General features: G+C 39.5%; 1 protein-coding gene across 5 annotated transcripts in view; it reads left to right on the top strand.

Moving 5' to 3' along the window:
• The window catches only part of Tox (thymocyte selection-associated high mobility group box), a 296,268-nt gene that overhangs the window by 230,210 nt on the left and 39,901 nt on the right, over positions 1-26,157 (top strand). For all 5 annotated transcript variants that reach the window (NM_001108654.1, XM_006237844.5, XM_017593467.3 and 2 more), the window contains one exon: positions 15,269-15,550. In NM_001108654.1, the coding sequence (NP_001102124.1) occupies positions 15,269-15,550 (282 nt within the window). The remainder of the gene's footprint in view (positions 1-15,268; positions 15,551-26,157) is intronic.

Here is a 26,157-nt window from a genome sequence, read left to right as displayed (position 1 = left end):
ATTATGAAGTATTTTCCTCACTTCTAATTTGGAGAGATATTACAAGAGCTCTGGTTCATTTCTTCCAAAATTTAGGGTAAAAACCATTGGGAAAGATGATTTCTTTCTGGAAGACCATCAGTTACCATTCATTTGCTTCAATGGGTATTGGGTAGCTCATGTTATCTGTTTCTCTTAGTGGCTGTGTTGTTTGTTTTGATTTATTTCAGTGAATTTTTGTGTATTCCTATAAGATGTTACATTTTAAGCATGTTCATTCATTTTCCCCTTTAATTAGCCTTTTGCGAATGAGTTGTGAGAGCCCCTTGTTGTTTCTGGTATTCACAGTTTGGCTTCTCACTGTTTTGTTAGTTAGCCTACTTGATATATTAACAATCTTACAGATTCTCAAGGCATCTACTTTTGCTTTGTTGGTCCCCCTCCCCCACATTCTGAGGTCAGTTCCTAAGTTCCTGCTCTGGTTTTTACTGTTTTCTTCTACTTTCTCATGTTAAATTGCTCTTTTTTTTTTCAGTCTCCTGAGGCAAAAGCTTGGCTTACGAATTTTATATTATTCTTATTTTCTAATATGCCCAATAACTGTTCCTCTAAGCATTGCTTTGGTTGTTTCCTACAAAGTGTGTCATGTTTTTATTTTTAATCAGGTATTTCTGAAGTTATTCAAGCATTGAGAAATTCTAAATAAGTTTTTAATACCTTTGAAAAGGCACTCACAAGTACCTCTGAAATATTATTAAGAGCAAGAATCTGACATCAATCAACATACTGTCAGGCCAGATAAAGCAAACCCCTTCCTTTCTTCCTTGTCTTTTTTAATAAATTAATAATTCAGGTCCAAAATAGGATAACTTCCTTATTGATAAGTCCATTCAAAAGGCCACTTGCACTGTTACATTGTCAGCTGACAATTCTGTATGATTTAGACTAACAAGAAATTCCTGAGCAGTGGCCATCTCCCCTAGGTGTTCGTGAACCTTGAACTGATCATGCCACCAACCCATCACTTAAAGCTCCTCTCAGGGATGTGCTTTTTATTGAAGCTGAGATTGACATTTGGCAATAGACAGACAAAGGCTGATAAAGGGATTCAAGAACTGGTCTGGTCTGTGCTATACTACCCGAACTTCAGTTTGTCCAGTAGGCACAGGGCTCTGCCATGCAGTCTATTAGAAATGTAGGCGCCAGTTCCCTCTCTGGAGTTTCTGAATCATATCACTCATACTCTAATAGGATCCCTGTGAAGTTCTTGTACATCTTAAAGGTTACAGGGCCCTTTCTGAAATGAGTTTAGATTGTGTTTATGCCACAAAAACATGTCAGGTTGGGAAGGAAGATCTTTTGATGAGCTGCCCAGAGAAAAATCTCTCAAAGAAGACTGCTCATGGGTGAGACCACAGAAGAGGGACTTACTCACTTAACTCTACTTGTCTCCCACATGTGTTTTGAGGCCCATGCATCACCCATAGAAAGAAGCCAAACAAAATCTAAGAAAGAGGAAAGCAAGATATGTAAGTTTTTTTATAAAAATCTCCCTGTTTCTTTATGAGAGATAGGCAGATATAGACTTCAGCTAGAATACCCTGGCCTGTGAAAGAGAAAATGGGATATATTATACTATTGCAAAAAGAACTGAGTTTGTCTTTTCTAAAGGAAAAGGCATTTTCTATCAGAAAGTAAATAGGTACTGGAAATTCTATTAGCTTTTGTAAATGAAGATGCAGATAAATGATCATATGGCTTTAATTTTATAAACTTCTGGGTCTATTTTCTTTCTTGTTCCTTAGAATCAGTTCCAAACTTATTATATGTTTGGAATAGGAATGTCCCCCAGTCCCTCAGTTGATCAGTTGAAATTTTTCCTATTTATCAGAGCTGTCATTGAGGGGTCATATAACTAAGCCAGAGATGTTAAATATGTTTTAGAAACAAAAATGTAAATATAATACAGAGGAAACCATGAACTTATTTCCATGTCATTAAACCACATTTTACCCACAAGCAAAGTGCATTTTTTAATAACTTGCAAGAAATGCCTTGCCTTGCAGTAACATGCAATTAATGTTCTTTTAAAGCCACTCAATTTGACATTGGCATTTGGATTATTTTATTATAACAGAATAAAGGGAGAGCAAAATTGACAAGTATATAGACTATATACAATCGTCAATTGTTAAGTATCAATATATATATGGTTGGTCATTAAATACTTTAATTCTATTCTATTCCAAATAGACATTTTTCCAATTGACTTTATTTTTCAGGAGTCAGGATAACATTTAGGAAAAATCCACCTAGATTGAGATTGCCTCATGGCACTTCTTATGAAAAGACCAGAAATCGTAAAGACATGTGTCCAAGGCTACACATAGTAAAGCATTCTTTCCAGTTCATTCATTTGTTACAATTAAGCTTTCATAGTAAATATTGTTGCTATCTTTATTCCCATGGCTTTGAACTTATTGGTCATATTAGTCTAACAATTACTCAGACCCTAGACTATGATCCTATTCAATAGCCAGGCCTTGCCCCAGCTGACCTTCACTAGCACTCGGTCGGTGGCTGTGCCCTAGCTACGGTCCTCTGAATGGCTGTACATTAGTCCTTACCTCTATGGGATCTTCCTGTTTAAATACTCCTATTGATACGCAATGTGGATTTAAACCAAATAGACATTAGACCTCTTCTAAAATAATAACAGTTTGGGCAGGGCGTTAAAAGAAGTCACTGTTATTATTAAAATGTATGAAAAAGAATGCAATTAATTAGATTGTGCTTCTGATTAAAATGCTTCTCTTAAAATATCCATTAAGAATCCATACAAACAACCTCTCCCTGACAGTTGCCTTGTTTCCTCTCTCCTACCATCCCACACACTTCCATTGTCTTCCTAGAGAATGCTTTAAACCCAGAACAACTTCACCAGGAAGGATGTGTCCACATATTCTCATGGAATTAATCTAGTCTGCTCCACATCCCGTAGTCGTAGAGCCACAGGGTGGCTGAGGTGACTGTGTTTAGTCTTACACTCATCCAAGATCTAGGAAACTGACACAGCTCCATCATTTTATCAGAAATCATGGGATTTTTTTCTGGATCAGAAAAGTGGAAGAGAGATTCAAGAACAACTTTAGACAATAAAAAAAAGAATACTAGGATATTAGATTTCATTCAAATTACATTGAACAAGACACCCCTTTTCTTGGGAAAATTTGGGTATCTTACTAAAGTTATGGAAATATTCAGAAAATATTCAGATGATACAGCATGGGTGTTTAGAGGTAACTTACTTTAACTGCATTTGTAATGGAGGTTGGCTTCCTCGTTGTGTCACGTACCACGCTTCAGCCTTTGCAGCCACCATTTGTATTTTCCCTTCCTCTGGTGTAACTGTCATACACAGTTCTGAAAGCTTACAATGATACAGCAGTGATTTTTTTTCAGGCTTCCCTGCATCCAGAGTTCCACTCATCAAACACTGACTAGAGTAGGTTCAGAAAGTCAACTCCGATAGAAGCCCTTGCTACCAGCTGAGCTGCTTGCTTTGGTGGCACTGTGACCAAAATAACCTGAGAAAACAAGCTTGAAGCTTCAGTCCATCACCACAGGGTGGGTAGGTGGAAGATGTGGCAAAGAAACGGGGTGGCCAGGAAACGGGGTCCAAGGATTATAGGAGGAAACCAAGGAAGCTCTCACCAGAAAGGTGACCCCACACACACACTGTCATACTTCCTCCAAGTAGCCATGGCCTCTTCTTTTACCCAGCTCACAATAATGACATAATATGAATTCAAGAGAGTGATCCATGGAGGTCTCAGCCCTCCAGATACAATCACTTTGCAAAATTCCCTTCAGCTGTCAACCAAGCCCCAATCTATGAGGAGTCTGAAAATTGGTACTTTTCAAACATTAACCTCATGGGCCATAATCCTAGGAAGCATTTATTTATTGTTTACTAATAAGGAGAAAGTAAACATGTTCTAAGCAAGCAAGCAAGCAATACACTCAGTGCCCATCCCTGACAAGAGATTTGGGTCAAATTTTCTTTTTTATGTGTCCCAGAGTACCCAATAGCCTCCCTTAATGATTCTAGGAGACAGATAAAGCCACATCAAAACTGAAACACTCTGCTTTTCTTCTGCATAGTGCTTTGCTTGAATTTTACCTTGATAATATATTCTACCAACTTGTTACAGGACAGCATGAGTCACGAGGGAAAACATGAAAAGCAGTTGGGAGCTGGAGAGATGACTCCAGGGTTAGGAGCACTGGCTGTCTTCCCAAAGGACCTGGGTTCAATTCTTAGCATCCACATGGCCACTTGCAACTCTAACACTCAAGTCCAGAGGAATTTAATGCCTTCTCTGAGCTTCCTTTTACCCTCCTTGAGCACTAGGAAAACATATAATGCACAGACATTATTCAAGGAAAACATCCATATACGTAAAATACATTTAAAAAATAAAAGGTAATTAAAAATTAAAATTTTTTATTGAAATGGTTGAGTTGGATGATCTAGAAAAACATAATTTGCACATGTCTTGTATAGATCCAGGATACACATGATTGAAGTTGCTTTACTCACAACTGTGTGCGCGGGGGGTGGGGGGGTAGTTCATTGTTGTGGTTGACCTACTTTTGATCATTGAGCCTCAGTGTAAGAACTAGTAAAGGTCTTTCTGATAAATTAGCATCAACTATTGCTAGATGAAGGAGGGAGCTAAAGACTTCAGAGATGTGACCTTTGACTGTGGCGTGCAATTCCCTACCAGACAGCTCTGAGCCACATTTTTGAAAGTGGTTTCCTTACACATCGAGCATTTCAAACTAGAACTTCCCCTTCATTTAAACAACATATTTCATGTTTTTATCGAAAAGCACTGATGTTCTGGAAAGGCAGTCGTCACATGTATAGGCGAAGTTCTACACCCTCCATTCTCACGCATCTTCCCACATTAAAAAGAATTCTTCATTCTAGAGAGTGTTTACTGGGGTCTTGCTTCGGTGCAGTGTCCCCTTTGAAACAGTGGTCTCTGCCCTTCTATTGTACTTTTGATCAGATCAGTATACTCCTCCAATGTACATTTTTGGCTGCCTGGGAGAATCTTGACACAGGATGCTTCTTATCTGCCTTTATTTTCCCAGGGTCCCCTTCAGTACGAGTTAGAGTGTTTAGAAAAAGAATTCTACACCAAGTTTCCTACCCAAGGAATCAGTGCCTTCAATTCAGTAGCTCTGGGTACCAGCTGTATCTTCAATGGCAAGTCCTTTAAGCCACGTCTTGTTACAAGAACATGTCAATATGAGTGCATACACTAGGTGACTAGTTTAGATGTTATGGTTATGGTCAAGCTAGGAGGTTAGACAGGTTGTGATTAATCTAACCGACCATGGGGATTCAGAACTCCCTCTCTGCATCTTAGGATTCTCAATGTACTGTACTACTGATGATGGGGGTAGTCTCTGCGGCTGTTCTAGGGATCAACAGTGTAGTGTCCCACAACACTGAGCACTCTGATTGCTGTGTATTGAATATCTGTAGGTATTCTCTATTATTTATACAAGACCTTAGAACCTTAACTACTTAAGGCCAGGAATGAGCCAATGAGGATACTGATAATGGATAAGAAACTGGTTTTTGGATCCATACCAATTTAAATCATATGTACTGAATACTGTTCTTTAGGAATCATAAAGATTTATGTTTGACGTGTTATTAATAATTACTATCAGAGCCAGACATCGTGACGCACACATTTAATCCCAGCACCCCAGAAGCAGATACAAGTGACTCTCTGTGAGTTAGAGGCCAGGCTAATCTCTTTGGCAAGTTACAGGCTAGCTACAGCTACATAGTAAAAACTGTCCCAATAAAAATGAAAGAAAAAAGAAAGAATGAATGAATGAGAAAGAGAGAGAATAACTCCTACCCATTTTATTTTTTAACCTGACATAGCGTTATGATTTTAACTCTTTAGACCATAAGTCTCTAATTTCAGTGTGCATTTGTTAAGTGTGATAACCCTATAAATAATGATTAATTCAAGCTAACATTAGTTTAAAATTAGCCACTATTAAATCCTAATCATTGATTGAGAGAGTCTCTTTGCTGGACATGGAAGAATAAAAATATATAGAGGATATTTTTCCAAATTAAAATTAAACCATGTATCTCCCATATTCAAAATGAACATGTGAGCTTCTGAGTCATAATTTTATTATCACCATTTTGCAGCATAGCTTTAATCATGACCTTTCTCTCGGGAGAAGCTGTATATTTAGGATTCAGAACTTGGTGCTCTAGCCTTGTTAAAGAGTGTGGCTTGATACATTCTGTGCTCCAACTTTTATAAAAACCAGCGAACATTTCTAATAACACTTTTCTAATTTCATGGTTCATTGCACAGTCAGTAAAGATTTAAATAATTTAGAAAGAAAGCCTATTCTCTTTCTTTATTAGAAGTTTGAGTCAAGCAAATTCTTTGACATTTAATAGGTTTTTAACCCTTTTAATAACTGCTTATAATGAAATTTATTGGTAGTTGTTTTAAAGAAAGGGTTATTATGTTAGCATGAATAGCAGTCAGTATTTTTTATGATTAGTTTTGAGACCTTGACTTTATATGACTCAGAGTATGTAATAGCATAGATGAATGAAGAGTGTTAGAATTAACTAAATCAGGTATACCAAGAAATAGAGAGACTGTGGCGTAACTACATCCATGCAATTATCTAACAGGCTATAAAATTTTGGAAGGCAAATATTTGAATCATAATTGTTTTAAAGGAGCTTAAGGTCACTTACAGAGTCAGTCACTTTAAAGGAACTGAACAAATTATAATTTTCTCGGACTGATTTTTTCCCCCAAGTTATTAATACTATGCTCGACAAGACAGGATTTCTAGCCTTTTCCTATCTGGGTTTCATGCTATTTTAATGTTTTATAATATATTATTAGAAGGATTATTGGATGGGTTCCATAATGAAAGGCTAATTTAAAGCAGCACTTTTCCTCAAATTTTTAATAAGCTGGAAACATACAAAAACTGTCCAAGAAGCTCTTTTCTGCAAGCAGAGTGTTAATTCTGCTTTCTGGGGTGTGCTTCTGAGCTGGGTGCTGTGTGCTTCCACTGATTTAAGATCCTCCAGATGAACTCCAGTGTCCTCGTTCTGAACTGCTGCGAAGAGGTCAACATGCCATTCATATCTCCATTTCTAACAGCATCCCATCAATATCCCAGTGAAAAAGATGAGAACACAAGCTAATAGGATCTAAATATAGTGTGGAGTGCCATTTTGGCTGGTGCAGACTGCCTTGAACAGGCAGAACCAGTTCTGAGCAGTAAGCCACCATTCACAGAGCAGAGCCTCAGAGGACTTCCCAGTTCCTCACCACTTACACCTCTAGGCTGCTCTTCATGTTTCAATGCTCACAGCCCTCGAAAGTATCCTGAAAAAAAAAAACCAACCTTTATTCTCCCCGGTCTCTGTACATTAAAGTTAAGGAGATGTGAACAGACACGAGCACTTGGTACAGAGTGACAGTCTTTTGGAGCACAGCACTGCCCACACTGTAATACATATACAAAAGGCATGAGATGCACAAAGCAACTGCTTCAGGACTAATTGCAGTATTACCAACAGCAGATCTTTAGAGCCCTATTGTCGGAGTGATAAAATCTTGTAGAAACTGATAATTCACAAGTCTTTGGAAACAGGATAGATCACATAGTCCCCCAAATTCTTTAGACAAGACCCATGAGTCATTATGTCGTGCAATGAACTGAACTTATGTTTGCATCAGCATGCAACTTTCATGTTTCCCTTATTTGTGCTAAACAGAAGAGTCCTGAAGCCTACTGAAGCTTCATCAAGCTTGACAATGTTGTCAATAATTTAAAAAAAAATCACATTGGGATGCAATTAGTATTCATATGAAACATTCAGAAATGGGTTTTTTCAACCCAAGTCCAAAACAGTTGATATCTAGATGGTCAAAAGGCACAAACCCTAACCACCTAGCCTTGGTGGTATTGCACAGGAAAGGAGGTATGACCAAGATTTGTGAAGGAGAAAGATGGACTGTGAGTCATAATGCCTTCATATATATTACAATTTTGTTAAACCTTTTGTCAAGCAGGTACCCATTTAACCTTATTGTGGAGCCACTAAAACCAAGTTATAAACTCAGCCTTAATGGAACCTATTTACTTTCTCACAGTGGTACCCTGTGCTCTGTGGCCATAAGCTGCCCAACTTATTCTAGGGACAGTCTCCACAGATGAAGCCCTTGGCCGCATGGATTCGTGCTCTGTATCAACAGTTCTCCATGAACTAGAACTCATCAAAGAGAACAACAAAGATAAAACTTGAGCATAAGCCACAAACATGAAATTAAGTTCAATCTTGGGAAAACACTTTTCTATCTTAATTAATCCTGACAGTGAGGTACTTGAAGGCAAATAGTTTTCATCTCTCCTCGTTTCTTCTTGAGACTCATCTCTATGGCACCAACGACACTCATGTGTTGCACTGTGTTTCCCAGACTGCAAATTGAGTTACACACAACAAAGGTTTCAGACAAGTTGGCCACGTTCAGTTTGCCCAGAATCAAGACCAGTGCCTGCCACATAGTAGGCATAGTAAGAATGTGAAAAGCCCTCCCTTTTCAAAGGTGGAAATGAACATCAAGCAATTAAGAACTATGATAGTTTACTGGATTCAGAGGCAGGCTGATTTGATGAGTAGTGTCTCCATGGTAGCAAACCATTTACAAGAAGAAGAAGAAAAAAAAGAAGAGGGGGAGGAGGAGGAGGAGGAGGAGGAGGAGGAGGAGGAGGAGGAGGAGGAGGAGGAGAAGAAGAAGAAGAAGAAGAAGAAGAAGAAGAAGAAGAAGAAGAAGAAGAAGAAGAAGAAGAAGAAGAAAAGTCAAATAAAAGAAGAAAGGCTGTGTGTGTTAATTACTACTCTCATCTTGGTGACAAGACACCTGTCGCAACAGCTTTAGGAGGAAAAGTTTATTTGGCTCATGGTTTCAGAAAATACAGCATGTCCTAGTGATTGTTGCAGGGAGGGCGGTAATGGGGGGAGGATGGAGAGGGGAACACCCATATAGAAGGGGAAGGGGAGGGTTAGGGGGATGTTGGCCGGGGAAACCAGGAAAGGGATTAACAGTTGAAATGTAAATAAGAAATACCCAATTGAATAAAGATGGAGAAAAAAACAGCTCGTCCCCACCAAGACACCTCAGCAGTTAGGCCCTACTTCCTAAAAGCTCTCTGGCCTTCAAAATGACTGCATGAGCTGAGCATCAAGAGTGCAAAACCTCAGCCTTAGATGACATGTCAACTGCAGACACTATCAGATTGCCTCTCATGTGCAAGGAATCTGGACTTATGTGTGAGGGTACCAAAGGTTCTTCTTTCCATGTTGGCTTGTGAGAGAAGCAGAAGTCAAACTCTAAAGAGAAGAGGCAGGGCTCAGTGGGGACACTGCAGAGTGAGGGTCTTCTTTTGCCCTGTTGTTTGTAATCTTTAGGGCCTGCTCTTTGGGTCATCTTGAGTGAGAAGGTTTTTAAGATGATAGCAAAATATGTTCAGGTGATCCTGAAATACTCTTTAGTAATGTTTGTCTCTTCCATACAAAGTCTCTTGAGTACTGAGGGTCCCTTTCATGAACGAGTCTAACCTTGGGCTGAAGGTGCAGAGGGTGAGCCTTAGAGGAGGCTCACATCAGCATAAACCTGGGTTTCTGGAGCACAGGTTCAGATGTCCCCCCTGGGTGATGGTTCTAGAGAGCAGTGTCTCAGAGGTGCAACACCTAATGAACTGTGCTCCTCACAGTATCTACTTGTCCTAACTACATAGATCTCATATTAAGGTACTGGAAAGGAATCTGAAGCCTAGTAGAGTTCCTACTGTCCTTTGAAAGAAAAGCAAGAATGAAGATACTAAATTCAAAAGCAAGCTTGGTTTTGGAAATTTAGAGTTGGAATCAAGTTAATCTAAAATTTAAACTTTTATTCATAAAAATGTTTTCATTCAAATGTTCTACCCTTTAAAACTTTTCATCTTTATAAATACAATTTGTGTACTATTTAGGTTTTTTTTCTTTTTTTGGCAATATCAGTATTTAGTGTCAAATACCTAATAGCACAGTATTGATATTTGTATAAATTATGCATGTCCAAATTATAAATCGAATATTCAAGGTCATCACAATAGGATAATTTAACTTGTTTAGAGAACAAATAATTAAGGTCTTTCATAGAATTGTTCGTATGTGAATATTAAGTAAAATTTAATTATTAAAGTTACGCACACATTTGTTCTGATACACACATTTACATATCAATTGAGTCCTCGTCAAAATATGTAATCAAATTGTGGATTTAAATAATACCAACATTTACATTCTTCTCATAGACTCTCACAGTGTATCATTCTTAGGAAAAAAAACTAAAAGTGTTTGTCCTTCCAGCCCTAATTAATCATGCAGGGCTGCATGGACAACTCAGGGCAAGACTCTAAAGCTTTTCTTAGATGCTAAGAATGTTTTGTGTTTGATGACATACATACATAAAAGGTGGAGGGCAAGCACTTGTCGCAGCCAATGCCAGCAGGGTCTCTTCATGGCCCTTGGGAAAGCACTCCACAGCAAAAGGTGTCAAACGTTGATAGACTGGTGGGCACAAGAGCTTTGGAAATTCTTCCTGTTCCCTTGCTTCGGTTGGACCTGGCACAAATCCAGGAGTTGCCTGCATAGACCACAGAATGCAGCAGCTGGTGAACCATATTAGAAGAGAGGGCCTTGGGGCTGGCCCTGCTCTGGAGCGCTGTTCACCAACTGCTGTTCACTTAAACAGCTGGATCTGAGCAGAGAGAGGCGAGGTGTCATTAGAGTTTTATGTGTACAACTGTTTCGGTATAGATTGTCTGCTACAGGCGGGGATAATGATTGCTTACCAGGCTCCCACATCGGACCGGGAAGGATGCTGATGTTCAAAGACACAGTAGACATGAGAATTGTGGTACACACGCAGCTTTGAGCACCACCAGCAAAGCTCCAATGTTCTGTATTATTCTAGAACACAATTTTTAACTTCATTCGTCACCATACAGGTAACACTATTTTGAGTATTTTCTCGAGGGAGAGATGCTCAAGTCACACCAAAATAATGTTTGACAATTATAGTCCTAGGATGGCAAATGTGAGCCTGTTGTTTTTCTTTCCATTTTCAAAGAAAATCAAAGGACTCACACAGGCTGAAAGGTGTGTCAAATTTTGTACCTAGTGTTCCCACTCCCTTCAACCTGGAATGCTTCTGTTGTGAGGGAATGGACCATGCAAGTCAGAAGGTAGATCGCAGAACAGGGCCCAGGCAGAATGAGTGGACAGGATCTACTCTGCTTCCCTAATTAATTCTAATGGAACTTTAGGTTTTCATTAATTGAAAAAAGACTTTGAAGAGATGCATATGAAATTCCCCTTCATCATTATAATCTTCCTCCTTTATTTTAACTGGCATTTCTGCTCCCATAAGGATGAAAAATACCATGTACAGAGCAACCAAGAAAATCCAAAGAAACAATACAACCTGGTTTGCAAAAAGAAAAAAGATCCAGCCCATTCCCAGATCATGTGTATTTCCCAAATGAGGAAATAAATAGGAAGTTAAAATGCCAATGATATGTAGTACTTTTAGACAAGATAATATAGCTTACTAATCTTTTATTAAGTTTACTAATCTTTTTTTAAGAAAGTGAGAAATATATACATTAGACATTACCTCTAATGCATTCCAGTGCTAGGACTTAGCAAATAAAGTCCTCCAAGTGACTAGGATGTGCAACACCCTGTGTAAGGAGCTAGCACAATCAATGCAAACTGTACCTGACCAAAGCATCTCTACATTCCAGAAAAGAAACACACACACACACACACACACACACACACACACACACACACAAAAATCACTAAGTGTGACTGCAGCAACTTGTTCACTATAAATTTAAAATATGGGGGTTAATAGAAAACTAGCCGACTGGTTTAAATTTCATCATGGAGTACCAACCAACCAGTGCACTGCAAGAGGAGACGGGTAATGAAGGCTTTTGTTAGCTAGTGTGAGGTCACTAATTATTATGTTTTATAATTAGACGTCATACTCTCTAATTCTCGCCTCCTGCATATTAAACAGTAGTAATTAAAACATCAATGCTTCCCATGAAAACAGCACAAGATTCATGTACTTCTCCTAATCAGAAACTTCGTGGTGGTCCAGGATTCCATTGTGTTTATGGGTATGTGGGTCCTGATGGTCTCTTGCTTATGCTTGCCTTGGTGCAGTGTCAAAAATGTCTCTCTAGCCTGACGCCACTGGTGGCATGGTTAGTCATTACTCCCATGATCCTTTGCTTCACCATGACTGAAGGCTACTTCCTCTTTCAGGCAGGGGCAAGAATACAGCCCTAGAATAACACAAATTAGCATAAGAAAAAATGTATACCTTACAAAACAGTAAAAGAAATTTGTGTTTCGGAAGGGAGATTAACCCTCTGGAGGGAACACTTCAATGCCATGAATCCGCAGGCTCTGTGTGAAAATCAATTTAAACATGATAATCCGGAAGCACCAAGCTAAAACTACCAGATTTCTGCACAGATGAGATAAAATGGGCTCAAAACATGCCACACGTGGCGCATGTTGGGAACCAGGGGTGCATGGGAAGAAGAAATCAAGGTATCAAGTTGTTGTGCATTGTTAGAAGGCTGATTACGTTAAAGCCTGACTCATCCGACAAGTGCGGCTAATTCACAGAGCTATGGAACTTGTTCTCTACATCGCCAAGGCTGAATTAGCACCTGAACGCTTTACTTGAGGTGGGATTAGAAGGGGCTGTGCCATAGGGTAGTGTCCATTGACACGCGGCCACTTTTCCATACACATTATTAAAGCTGTGAGAAATGCTAGGAGGCACAGGAGCTCAATACACTTGAAAGCCTTTCAAAAAATATTGTACGTTCCCTCTTCTTTTAAAAGTCAGTTCTGATCATCTCGGTACCCTCTGAAAACGGCAGAAGATCTGTGAAAGCTATCTCTCCCGTGACTGTTTCACAGAGGGGTGGCCTCATGAATTATGACATTTGCCTTTAAAGGAGTGGAACAATATAGTTTGTGTTTTTAAAAAATAAATGCTGCTTCAGACCAGGATGTTAGAAAACTTGTAGAACCAACCTCAGCTTCACCAACAAGAAAGCAAAGTGCCGAGACTCAAAGCTGGGTAGAGCCCGCCCAGGAGTTGGGAAACAGCCAGAGGGGTGAAAGGGTCCAATGAAAGGCCTGTCCGAAAACAAGAACATGGGCTCCAGTCCTGCACGGCCTCAGTACACACTCAGCTGGACTAGCTAGTGTTCTATCTAGTGTGTGTGCACACCGATAGAAAACAATATTGCTGCTCTACAAAAGAAACAACAAAGACCAGGACTGGGCCCGCTCTTAACGATCTTCTCAGGTCGTAATAACATTTTAGTTGGGTAACTCCTAAGCCTCTCGGTCTATGTGGAATCTTTTTGTTATGCGACAGCAGATAGCATGAAGTAGAGTTTTCTGTCCCATGTGTATTTTTAACAAGTTTTTCAGTGTATCTTCATCCATATTTTCCTCTCTTGTTCTCTCATCTTGAGCACTTTTTAAACCAGCCTTCTCACAGGCAATTAAGCAAGCCACACCAATACACACCAGGACCATTCCCTAATGTCTCAGGTTTGGAAGTGCTAGAGAAATGTTAAGTGGAATCCAGCATGCTCCTCTCACATGATGCATTTGACCTCCAGATAATGTCGAGCGCTTCATCTCCCAATGTGTTCCATTGTAATCCTACAGAGACAAAAGTCATGGCTTGAGTTACAAGAGTGAGTCTCGTTAAGTCTGGAAAGCAGTCACCCTGATAGCATAGTGGATTAATATGGAGTCCTGGCAGTTTTAGAGCCTTTACGTTCAAGTCTGTCTGCACAGTCAAGTCACTGCAATAGTCATTTAATCAACTGGTCCATCCCTGTCTGTAAGCATTCTGAGAAAGGTAGTTAGGAGATAATTCTGGCTATTCCATACAGGATTAACTGAACCAGAGCGTCTGCAGGGAGAGAGTGTCTTGTAGACCTGGCATGGAACTTCAACCCTGAAATCCCAATATGGTTACCTAAGCAAGACATGAATGATACTCACAGCAGTTGACATGACCCCAGTATTGGAGGAAACTCACAAAACCCCAACCTTAGAAGAGCTACTGGGGTAGTCAATGGCTTCTGATTCAAGGACAATAAGTTCTCTCAAGGGACAACTTCCCTGATAAGTTATCTGATCCCCACTGGTCAACCCTGAACATATAAAAGCAGCCGTAAATGGACTCATCGTTTTATAAACATACGCATTTGTGGTGTGTGTGTGTGTGTGTGTGTGTGTGTGTGTGTTATAATAAATAGAGAATGTGGGGATGTGGGCAGAGGGGTAGAAGTGATATAAGTTCAATGTACTCATATGTGAAACTCAAGAAATATAAACGGAGAACACTCATTCTCTTACTGTCTTCTAAAACCTTCCTTAAAATGATTAGAATTAGAATTCTTAGTGGGTGGCTGTGACACTAAAATCACAAATGACTTGGTAATTTGGACCACCATTCTAACAAGAAGCAGCATGTTGACATCTTCATCACATAAATAAGTACAATGTTATAATGTGTAAATATGAGCCAATGAGATGTCTTCTCATGAGAACAAAAATATCAGTATACAAACCTGCTCTTGGGTGATGAAATGCAATGTTAACTTAATTATTAAAATCTGGTTGGGGTTGGTTGGTTGTGATAATGAGATTAAAACCCAGGAGCTTGTCCATTCCAGTCAAGCACTACAATCGAGCTATTTTCAAGCTCCATTTTTGGTATTCTTTAAGGTAATGTATATGTTAGAATTTTTGTACTACAGAGGAAATTAATGTGTATACCGCTTAGAAACACCCTACCATCTACAAGTTAAAGAAACGTTTCTAAGCTAGTCCTGATAGCATTCACCTCCAACCTCAGAACTACAGAGGCCAAAGCAGAAGAATCATGAATTCCATGAACACCATAAATTCCATAGTAGTCTAAGTTGGTGCAGTGACAGATCCTTTGTCAAAAAAGTCAAAACTTAAAATAAATAAATAACTAAAAGAAACATTTCAAGAAGCATGTTTCTGAAAATGTGCCTATCCGTTCATTTATTTTAGATGCAAGAGATTGGAAATGCTGAAGGAGCTCAGTACAGTTCCCATCCTCAGCTGGCAGCCATGAGGCCGAGAGGCCAGCCTACAGACCTCAGACAGCAGGCAAGCATGATGCAGCACGGCCAGCTGACCACCATCAACCAGTCACAGCTGAGCGCACAGTTGGGCTTGAACATGGGAGGAACCAACGTCCCACACAACTCCCCTTCTCCACCTGGGAGCAAGTCTGCAACCCCTTCGCCTTCCAGCTCGGTGCATGAGGATGAGTGTGAGGATACCTCCAAGGTATGATCTGGGCCTGCCACCGTCATTGCAATGTGATAAGGACATGCAATGTGATAAGGTCTTCCCTGTGAGAAACACTGGTGGGAAGCATATACTTGGTTAAGGAAGCAGGAGGTAGCAAACTGAACGGATTCAATCATGTGATTACCTTATACTTTTAAGTTCCTTAGTTGTCCTTTCAATGTGTGTGTGTGTGTGTGTGTGTGTGTGTGTGTGTGTGTGTGTGTGTGTGTGTACATTACAAAGGTTGTTTTTACTCTTAAAATGTGTGATCCACAGAGTGAATAAGACTAGATAAACTCCTCTTCACTTCTGTAATAGAGCCTATGCTACTCCCTTCTAAAAACAATTTTCTCTGTAGGGCCATTCTTTTTCCTTGCAAGGATCTTGTGTAACTTAGGACAGGCTCAGATACCTGAGGGGCTATGTAACTGAGAAGGACCCTGAACTTCTGAGGGCCCTGTTTCCACCTCGAGTGCTGGGATTAAAAGGACCACCCCAGGTTTATGGGACGTTGGAGATCAGAACCATGCAGCCAAAGCACTCTACAAGACTGAGCTGCATCTCCGCCCCAGTGTACTTTAAGACGGTAAAGTCTGGTCCTGTGTGTGTAGGGAGCGAGCCTAGGGGTCAGAATGCGTGCTGTGATGTAGTTAGATGGCAGCCTCGGATCACCTGACCCAATTGTTCCAATACTAGTGACAGGCAGAGCGAAAGAAGACTATGTGGAACAAGGCCTGGGTGCTAATGTTTTGTGGTTCCCTGTGGATCTGTCACCAGATGCCTTTCTGTAAGTCATTTGAGTGGGAAATTGCTTTTTAAATATCCTAGGAGGGGAAAAATTAGGTGAAACTTCCTTTAAATTTGTTTAAGGGTGTTGTTAAAGTATAATCCTTTTTTTTTAAAGATAAGAAAAAAAAAAAGAAAAAAGAAATGTCCGAACCAAAACCCTGTAGGCTTTTGCTTGAAAACACTAAACTCTTCCCTCTTGCCCTCCCTAATCACCAATGAAGCACTACCCAGATTAATCCGAGTGAGAAGGACGTGTCTCACAGGCCTACCAGTACATGAATACTGTCTCTCAATTCTCATCTTTTTTAAAAGATTAATTTTATTTGTGTTTAAGTATAGGCAGTGGGTGGACAATAGGCAGATAAGTTCAGGTACCTCAGGAGGTCAGCGGTTCCGGTTCCTCGGGGGCTTTTGGGACTGCCCGATGTAGATGCTGGAAACCGAACTCAGGTCCTCTACATGAGCAGCTCAGGCTCTTAACTGCTGAACCATCTTTCAAGACCCCTCTTTTACTTCTTTGAAAATCTCCCTAATAAATAGTTAGATGTGGCAGACACTCTGTTTCCTTATCACCTTCCTAAGAATTTTGTTCTGCAGATTCCTAGATTTGCTCTATAGGATCAGGTCTATGGGGCTGTCATCTCTATAACTGTAAACATAAACACTAAACTGTTAATAGCACAGATGAATTGTAATTCTTAGATTAATTCAATTTATTGATAGCACTGACAATATTTTCTTATTTCTATACTCCTGATGCCCTAGTGTTTGGGACGAGCAGGGCAGGGGACTACTACTCAGGGTTGGGTATAGCCAACTGAGACCCACCCATAAAAGCCAAAGTCTACGGACACTCGGCTGACTGGGCACTTTCTCTGCTCACATCATGTCTGTGCTGCCCACTCCTGCACACAAAACTTCCCACACGTCTTTGTGTCTGGTGTTGCCCTGGTCCTTTCTGTCCCTCATTGAGTTAGTCCCTCCACAGTGGCCATGCGCTGAGCGGTGCCTCCTGCTCTGGGGGATCTGTGAGTGCAAACGTCTCCCGTCTTGGCAGCCATTTCCACATTGTGCTGACTTACCAACCAAAATAAAAATAAATCCCAAGTATTAATCTCAGTGTGTCTGCATTGGATTCTCATCCTCACTGTCAGTCCTGAAGTGCGTGAGGGTGAATCCATGGTCTAAAAGAGGCACTACTAGAAGACTAATTAATTAATCACTGCTTTAGTGAAAGTCTGGGCACCAGCTGAACATTTAGATGGCAAAGACATTTTCCTAAGGAAATGTAGGTCATTCTAATAGAACCTAACGATTCTCTGAACCCAAGTATGAACGTCAAGCACATGTGTGGTGCCAGAGATTCATGATTTCTAGGCAATAACCTAGGCAGAAATGACACGTGTTGTATTACATTCTTACTATGTGTTTGTGTTCAGCTCGAAGTAACAACCAGTTTGCTCACCATGATAAGATCTTTATCGGCATTCCTTCCTGACATTTCAAAACATTAGTGCAAAATTTGTGGTATCGTCTAAAATAAATCTTACACAGGATACGTCTCAACTACAGTAACACTGTATACACTTTTCAACTTACACAAGTGGCTGAGTGGATAAGAGCCTGAAATTCTTAGCACTCTCATGCTGCCATTTACTGTTAACCCCTTACGAACACAGCTCTTAATTGTCCCAAGACACAAGCTTGTATATTATAAACCTCCAAGCTGATGTGAAATTTTACCAATGAGTTTCCAGTCTGTCACTCAACACCCACATCTCAAAAAACTTGCTCAAGTCTCAGCCAGTGGCTGAATTCATATTCTAGTAGCAGCAGATTTTTGAGCTATTGGTGTATATGAGTGAAAAGATGAATTTCTCAGTAATATCCTTTTTTATAGCTTTTTTCTTTTACACAAACATTCCTGAGGTCCTGTTCAAGTGTATTTTCCACCTCAAGAAAATCCATCCCCCATTCTCCTCCTGAATGCTTTTGCTCAACGAGGATTCAGAATTCTCCCATGTTTATGTGTGTTATATTCCTCTTACCTGTGTTAGACTGATGCAAAAAATCCTCTGCTGAAACTAAGTATTTTTTATGGCAGTTAAGAATTACACAATACTTTTTCTTTACCTGTGTGTAGGATTTCTGTGAAATGTTGTATTATAACAGCTCTCGTTAAATGGGAAACCAAACAGCACTAAGTCAAAAGATCATTGAAATCATTCAGAACTAGTGAATCACACAGGAATATGGAGGTCCAGCCTGTGAAAGCAGCTTTCAAGCAGCCCTCTTAACACACCATGCTGTCTTTAAGCAATTACATATTGATTCCAGATTATCTAATGGAACGAGTAAATGGAATACCTCTGTTTTGAGAGAAAAATATTGTAAATACACTAGGGGAATTAATTGTCATCTTACAAGCACCACCTATGGTTTGCACTGCTCTGAAGCTGCGTTGACGGCTTCAAGTCACAAACGAGACCCACAGAGAAGACGCAAAGAGAGAGAGAGAGAGAGAGAGAGAGAGAGAGAGAGAGAGAGAAGAAAAACAAGCTCATGCAGCTTGTAGCTCTACGTTTATAATCCAAGTCCTGTAATTTAACAGACACTTCAAAACACTTACAGCACCTGGCATTATAAGTGTATTTGGGGTATAGTTAGCCGTTCCTTTAATTAAATTATAGGCTATGAATCACAGTAGATATGGGTGGGGTTCTTTTGGTTTTGGTTTGTTTGTTTGTTTTTTGCCTGCTTTTGTGTTCATGTTTCCACTGAAAACATCCTTATGTTCCCATGTGCCTCATGAAGGACACATGGGTAAATGATCTTTTACTCTGAAACGGAATGGTTCCATCATTTACACAAACAGCTGGGTTCATCTCTCTTGCTCATTGTATTTCTTTCTCTTTGCCCCATGGGTACTTCACATGACTTGTTCTATCTTCTTTTTTTTTTTCTTCTCATCCCACCATCTCTGAGTGAAGACTAGGAAAATTGATGTCTGTTTTCTTACTTTTATTCTATTAGTTCTTTGAGAATTTTGAGTTTCCTCTAACATGTTCCCGTGACTTCATTCTCCAAGTCACACACAAATCCACTGTCCCTTCCAATACCTGCAAGAATAATCTGTGGTCTCAGACTACTCTTGAGTGTGTTGTCTCCCACTGGGTTTCGGTTGACTTTTCAGTGGCTCCACTTGTACAGAAAACAGATTTTTCCTTTCCAAGCAGCTAACAATTGCCAGTAGCTCACAGCCATGGAGTCGTAGGCCATATTTCTCCCTCTACCCTGGGATTTAGTCTCGTTTGGGATTCCACTGATTTTGTGCATGAAAGGTGTAAATTAATTGATATTTTGACATTATTATTTAGATACTTTTAAATCTAAATCTTTCTTCCGATTTATACACTTCTATTTTTGCGAATGATCCACTTAATTTTAATTTTTAACTCTTTAACATAATAAAATTCATTCAATAGTATGTGTGTTGTTTCATACAGCTCCTTTTCCTCTGATTTTAGTTAGCATTACATATCATTTTCATTTAGCATTACTTCTGTCTTGATTTTAAAGTGTTCTTTTGGAGTAGGTCTGCTTGGAACATTCTTATCTTAAAGATTGCTGCTGTGTAGATATCTAGACAGCCCCTACCTCTCGGCATTTTAGGTTTTCTTCGTATTCTTTTGCGTCCTGGGTTCCATTGTTGCTTTCGAGACCCACTAGCTCCACCTTTCTTTGAGAGTAACATGTCTCCTCTCTCTGATTGGTTTGAAACTCTCTTGTCATTGCTGTTCGTCAGCTTGAAGGTGATACATGTGGGCTTTGTCATATTTATCCTTAATTTAGTTATCTCTGTACTTCAATTCTGGAATATTTCAACCACCTTTTTTTTTTTAGATATTTCCCCTTGATCCCTTCTCATTCTGTAGTTCTGAGATGATTTATACTAGACTTCTTATCTTTTCCTCCACAGATTCCACCCCCCTCTACCCAACATGCTTTTGTGCAACTTTCTTTACCAGCTATACTGATTATGACTAACTTATCTTTATATCTTAGTGGGTAATTATTTTTTCACCTATATTGAATCTGACTTTTAAATGATCCTTAGTGATTATAACTTCAAGTACATTCCTAGCAGTATTTTCTCAAAGCTAAACATTTTCTTAGTTGCTTAATATTTTCCTCATATATTTTATCTCCTTTATATATTTGTTGCCCACTGTCTATCCCAGTTACTTTTCAATTGCTGTGATTAAACAGCATGATTGAGGCCATTTATAAACGAAGAGTTTATTGGGTGCTTACGCTTGCAGAGGCTTAGCGTCCAGAACCATCATGGAAGGGAACTTGGCACCTGGCAGGAAGGCATGGCTAGAGCAGTAACTGAGAGCTTCGCTTTCTTATCTGCAAGTAGGAGACAGAGAGAGCTCATTAGGAGTTACATGGGCGTTTGGGACCTGAAAACCTGACCCCAGTGATACTGCTCCTCCAGCAAGGTAATCTTAACCCTTCCCAAACAGTTCCACTAGCGGGGAACTAAGTGTGTAAATGAATGAGCCTATGAGGACCATTCTCATTCAACCAGCACGTACTCCCTTGCCTAATTCTTACTCACGACATCTGTGATCTAATTCTGGTTTTGCTCTCTTGCTTTATTTCGATGTCTCCTTTTGGGATATGAGCTCTTATTTATTAGACCTTCATAAAAATCATTTTAGACGTGGTTTGAAACACAGTCCTCAAGACAGAGTTTTGGTTTGCTTTGAATGGATCAGACCTCTCCCAACCACCCAACTGAATAATAAGCAAACCCCTTGCAAATGCTGGCTACTGTTTAGAGATTATCCGGTCATTCTCCCTTTGTTGAGGCATGGGAGGGTGCCTGCACGGAGAATTATCTCACCCCATCCTTGAGAGAGATGATTGTCATTCTTTTATATCACGTCTTTAGCAGATTCTTGCCATAAGCACCCTGCTTGCGCAGCCCTCAGATTTATCTTCTGTGGCCTGAACTCTTTGCCCTGGCAAAACTTTTCCAGTAATACTTTTGAATGAACCCTGACTTAGTAATCCTGCTGCTTCTCTCTTGTCTCTTAGACTTTTTGCTTTAAGCCATTCTTACTAAGTTACTGATTCCTCGGTGCTTGTGCTCTCAAATAGGAGGCAGAGTCAGAAAGGTGGGAACTTGGTGAGTCTCCTTCATGTGCTTTATCCATGCACTAGAGTAAGCCATTATACTAACAAACAAATATTCAGAGTCCTTTGTTTTTAGCACTGCTTGACAGCCAAGAGATTCTTAGACTACAGTAAAAATTCTAGGGGTTGGGGATTTAGCTCAGTGGTAGAGCACTTGCCTAGCAAGCACAAGGCCCTGGGTTTGGTCCCCAGCTCCGGAGAAAAAAAAAAAAAAGAAAAAAGAAGAAAAAAAATTCTAGATGATCTATACTCAGTAAGCAAAACTAAACAGTGCTAGAACAAAATGTCACAAAATTTTATAAAGAAATATGTCATAGTACTGAAAGTTACGGTTTGAAACTCAGATATTTTTCATATTGGCATGTTTTTACTGTGCAATTGCATATGAGCAATTCACATGATTTAATATGCTATCATCAAAATTCCTAGATTCATAGAATTACTAAATATTTTTGTTTATTTTTATATGTATATATGTATATGCATATGTATATATACACACAACATATATATATATATATGCTGTGTCAACTTTACATTGAAAGAGGCAAATACACATCTACTCACTACAGATCAAGTACTACTAGACTACTAGACCAAAATAAGAGTCCATGAAAATCCAACTTAATGAACCAATAAGTTAAAACTGGTTTACTTAAAGAAAATGGATAAAGGATTACTTACACAGGCCTGGAAGCTCTCCAAAGAACTACTTTACCAAAGATCGCATTCCGCCATGTATGACAACCTCAATGAAGCTGCACCATTCAAGCTTCTACTTTCCATATATCTTATGACTACCCAAGGTCAGTTACCATGGTAACGAGGGCAGGTAAGATGAAATGCTAGAATTCTAGATGACAGTATTCTGATCTTATCCTCTTCTATATGCTACATGTTGTTATTAGATCCATTGCCACATCTATACACACACACACACACGCACACACACACACACACACACACACACACACACTCACTAATGGTGATTCTAACAAACTAGTACAAGGAAGATGATAAAATTCGATATGTCATGTGATTGTCTCTGAAATCAATTCAAGCAAATTGTGCCAGTATGTAGTATTTTCAAAGAGCATGTGTTCTTAGACATATCCTAGATGACTGAGCATATTTGATAATTCATGGAAGGAAAATAACATGAGGCTTGGCCTAGCCACCTGGTCTCTACCTCCCCGGGCCCTTACCTTAACAGCTTGTGTTTTTTATAAGGCAGAGCCCCAGTACAGAGAAATAAGAAGTAAGCATATTGCTCTACTCAGACAGATTGAACAAGGATCCAGTGGATCCCAGAGACTGTCACTAGGAGCTGATATGTATGCGCAATTAAAACCAACCATGCCTCACTTTAGAATAGGTTTTCTGGACAGTGGCCCAAAGTTGATATTTCACATAAGGCTACCAGGTGTCTTTGCTAAATTTATTTAAAAACTATGCAAGGTTTTCTTTTTTTGTTTCATTTTAAAATCAAGGATCCTTAAAAATGAATTTGCTTTACAGGCTGGTACGTCCACAGTGCCCCACAGTTGTGAATCATTTCAGAACGAAAGGCCTTTATACGTGTTTTCCTGTAATTGATGTGTTGAGTCATTGAATGTGCTGGTGTTATTAATGAAGATAATAAACCGATCTGTGAAATGAAAGAAGTGCTACAGGCTTGCTGATTTCACAGTAACTAGATGGCTCACTTTCCATGCTTACTTGAATTTATTCTCATAAGGGGATTAGACGGCTCCACTTAGGAGGAAAGGAGGGTGGAAGTAAGCGGCAGAATCTTCCCTTTTGGAAACGGGACACTGCAGAATTGCTGTGATGTGCCCCGTTTCTGTGATGGGGACTTTACAATGTTTACTTTGTATGATAAGAGTTATAAGTGGAGTTCTATGCGTTGTTCAGCCTATTATGCAGATGGTGCTTGATTAAAATCTATTTTAAACTGCAGCGATTACTGCAAGATAGTATGCATTAAAGAGCTCTCCTGGCTCCGTTAAAGGCTTTGGGGCCATGGTAGTTTATTTTAAATATGCTTATAGACATTTTTAACTTCTCCAGAGATGCTTCAATATCAATATTCTCTTTCCTTGATAATCGTGTGTGTGTGTATGTGTGTGTGTGTGTGTGTGTGTGTGTGTGTGTGTGTGTGAGAGAGAGAGAGAGAGAGAGAGAGAGAGAGAGAGAGAGACGCTACAGATTAAACCTTGAGCTTTTAGCATGCTAGGCAAGACCTCTAACACTAAGCCCTACCCCTGGTTCTCTTTCCCTGATAATGCTAAATTTTTGTACTCTAGAGAGTATTCTCCAAGCACCATACTGAGCACATGCATCTTTTAAATTAAAAGATTACTATTTTCTTGTGGTAAGTATGCTAAGTGCACCATTATAACTAAGAAATAATACAGGGCAGAAGGTGAATTACCAGAAGCCTGAAAATATTGTAGCATCATGACAAATACATCGAGTAAGTATGTGCAGCCTGAGAAAGCTTTTGTGTAACATTCATTTATGAGTAAAATATATGTATTTTAGTGTATTTATTCATCAGTGCCTTAAGTTTGAGATAACTTTAACCAAGGCTACTTTAGTGTTTTAGTTCATCTGTGTTGTTAGCTGCTATCGCTTTGTGAACTTTCTAAATGTATTTCGAATTGTTGCTTTGTCCTGATAAACCTTTGCCCTCGGCTGCAGAATAGAAGAGCAGAAATATATGACGAATCTCTGAAAGGCATCACATAATGGGAAAGGGGGCACCAAGACCCTGATTTTCAATGTACCTGGCTTCTTTGGAAGTGTATTTTGTATATAATAAAGTTCTTCAGAACACATAATTAGGTGTTCTAAGTGGAACATATTGGAATTAAATTTTACTGTCTGACTACAAGACCCTAGTAAGTTGTAAATACTCTAGTGTCCATTGAACACTTCTCTGCCATCCAATAAAACAGAGGCAACAGTCACCAATGGCTGCCTAGATTTATATTTAATCAACTAATATTAAATTTAAAGTCTTTCAACTCTGAGTTGTACCAGCTTTATACAGTCAATCTATAGCTATATGTGGCTAGTGGACACCATTTTGGAAAGGCTACAGAATATACTTATCATTCTAGAAGGTTCTGCGAGACAGTGGTACCTGGATTATAGAACCCAGACTTTCTTAGAAAGTTAAGGTATGAAATCACAAGCTTTCATACATAAATGTATGAAGCCAAAATCCAGGCAATACCCAGGGACATATTGTAAGTCCATTTAGCTAATTTTTTTCACCTCAACCATATTCATCATCCTTACGTTTATTCTAAATACTTTGCGGTCAGAAGAGTCAGGTACTTCTCAAAATACAATCCATTACTGGCATGTAAGTGGTCCAAACTGAAACAAGGCTCCTTTCAGAGGAGGCTTTGCTTATGGATAGCGACCACGTGCTTCTCACAGGAATAACAAAGCTACCACTGGAAAGTAGGTCTTAGAAATCCCAGCTCGTCAACTAGACTCTAAAAGGATAGCTCCTTTTTGCCTGTTTCTCATGTATGAAAAGCAGTGAAAAATACAAACCACACATCAGAGAACCATCCTGAGGCAAGTATCTTTGTGAAGCACCATCCAAGTACTAGAAAACAGAAGACACAAGCAACAAGAGTGAATTGCATCACATCCAGGGAAGAATCTTTTACACAAAAGCACTGAGCAACATAATAAACAATGCTCTCTAAATTGCATTTTATTTTCATAAAAGTGAAGATATTCCCGCATACGTCTTTCATCTCTGTGTATATCTCTAGTGAAAAGTAGGACATTATCTCAAAGCACAGTTGAGTTGCAGGCAGGCAATTTTATGAGTCTTCAGATGATGACAACCCAAGAGAGCTTTGATGACGCCCATTAATTATTAAAATAAGGACGGTGAATCTTTAGTAGTGAGTAGTAAATGGACAGCTCTTATTGGTGCTCTCAGGTGCCAATCTGTCCCCATGCCTAGCACACAGTTCTGGGCAATATGACATGAGAATGTCTCTCCATGGAAGGTTTGGGATGCTGGTGACTGAAAGTGAACGGATATGCTCTTGGTTCAGCCAGAGCAAAAGCAAAGATGTTATTCTAAACAATCTGCCCTGAACAGGGGTGAGATCCAGTTTCGCAGCTTTCTATTTCTCAGGAACATCAGCTGCATCCCCAAAGACCCAGAGGAATGAGTGACTGCACATAGATTCTGTCTCCTATGCCTTCATCATATGGAGACAGAGATCATGAAACCCTTCCTCCAGTTAAATAAAACTCTAATATTAAGATAAAACGCATCCTTCTCAATCCTACAAAACAAGCCAGGAAAGTCTAGAAAACCTCTAGATAGCTAACTGAAAAGGTTGGTTGTCCGGACAGCTTGTGATTTTCTGGAGCATGCATTGCTTCAAATGCAAAGCTGTATTCCACTCAGCATCACTGGGCCTCTTGTGTTACACATTCTTCTCCTTATTCAGTCATCCCAGAGAGGAGAGTGTTGTTACAAGACAAAGAGAATAGTTGTTATAGAACCAGTTTAAAAATGAAATGAACCTGAGTCCTTGTGGTTCACATTTAATATTGAACAGTAGAGG

This window comes from Rattus norvegicus, chromosome 5, assembly GCF_036323735.1.
Source record: "Rattus norvegicus strain BN/NHsdMcwi chromosome 5, GRCr8, whole genome shotgun sequence".
Taxonomy (NCBI): domain Eukaryota; kingdom Metazoa; phylum Chordata; class Mammalia; order Rodentia; family Muridae; genus Rattus; species Rattus norvegicus.
This window is presented reverse-complemented; position numbering and strand designations above follow the sequence as displayed.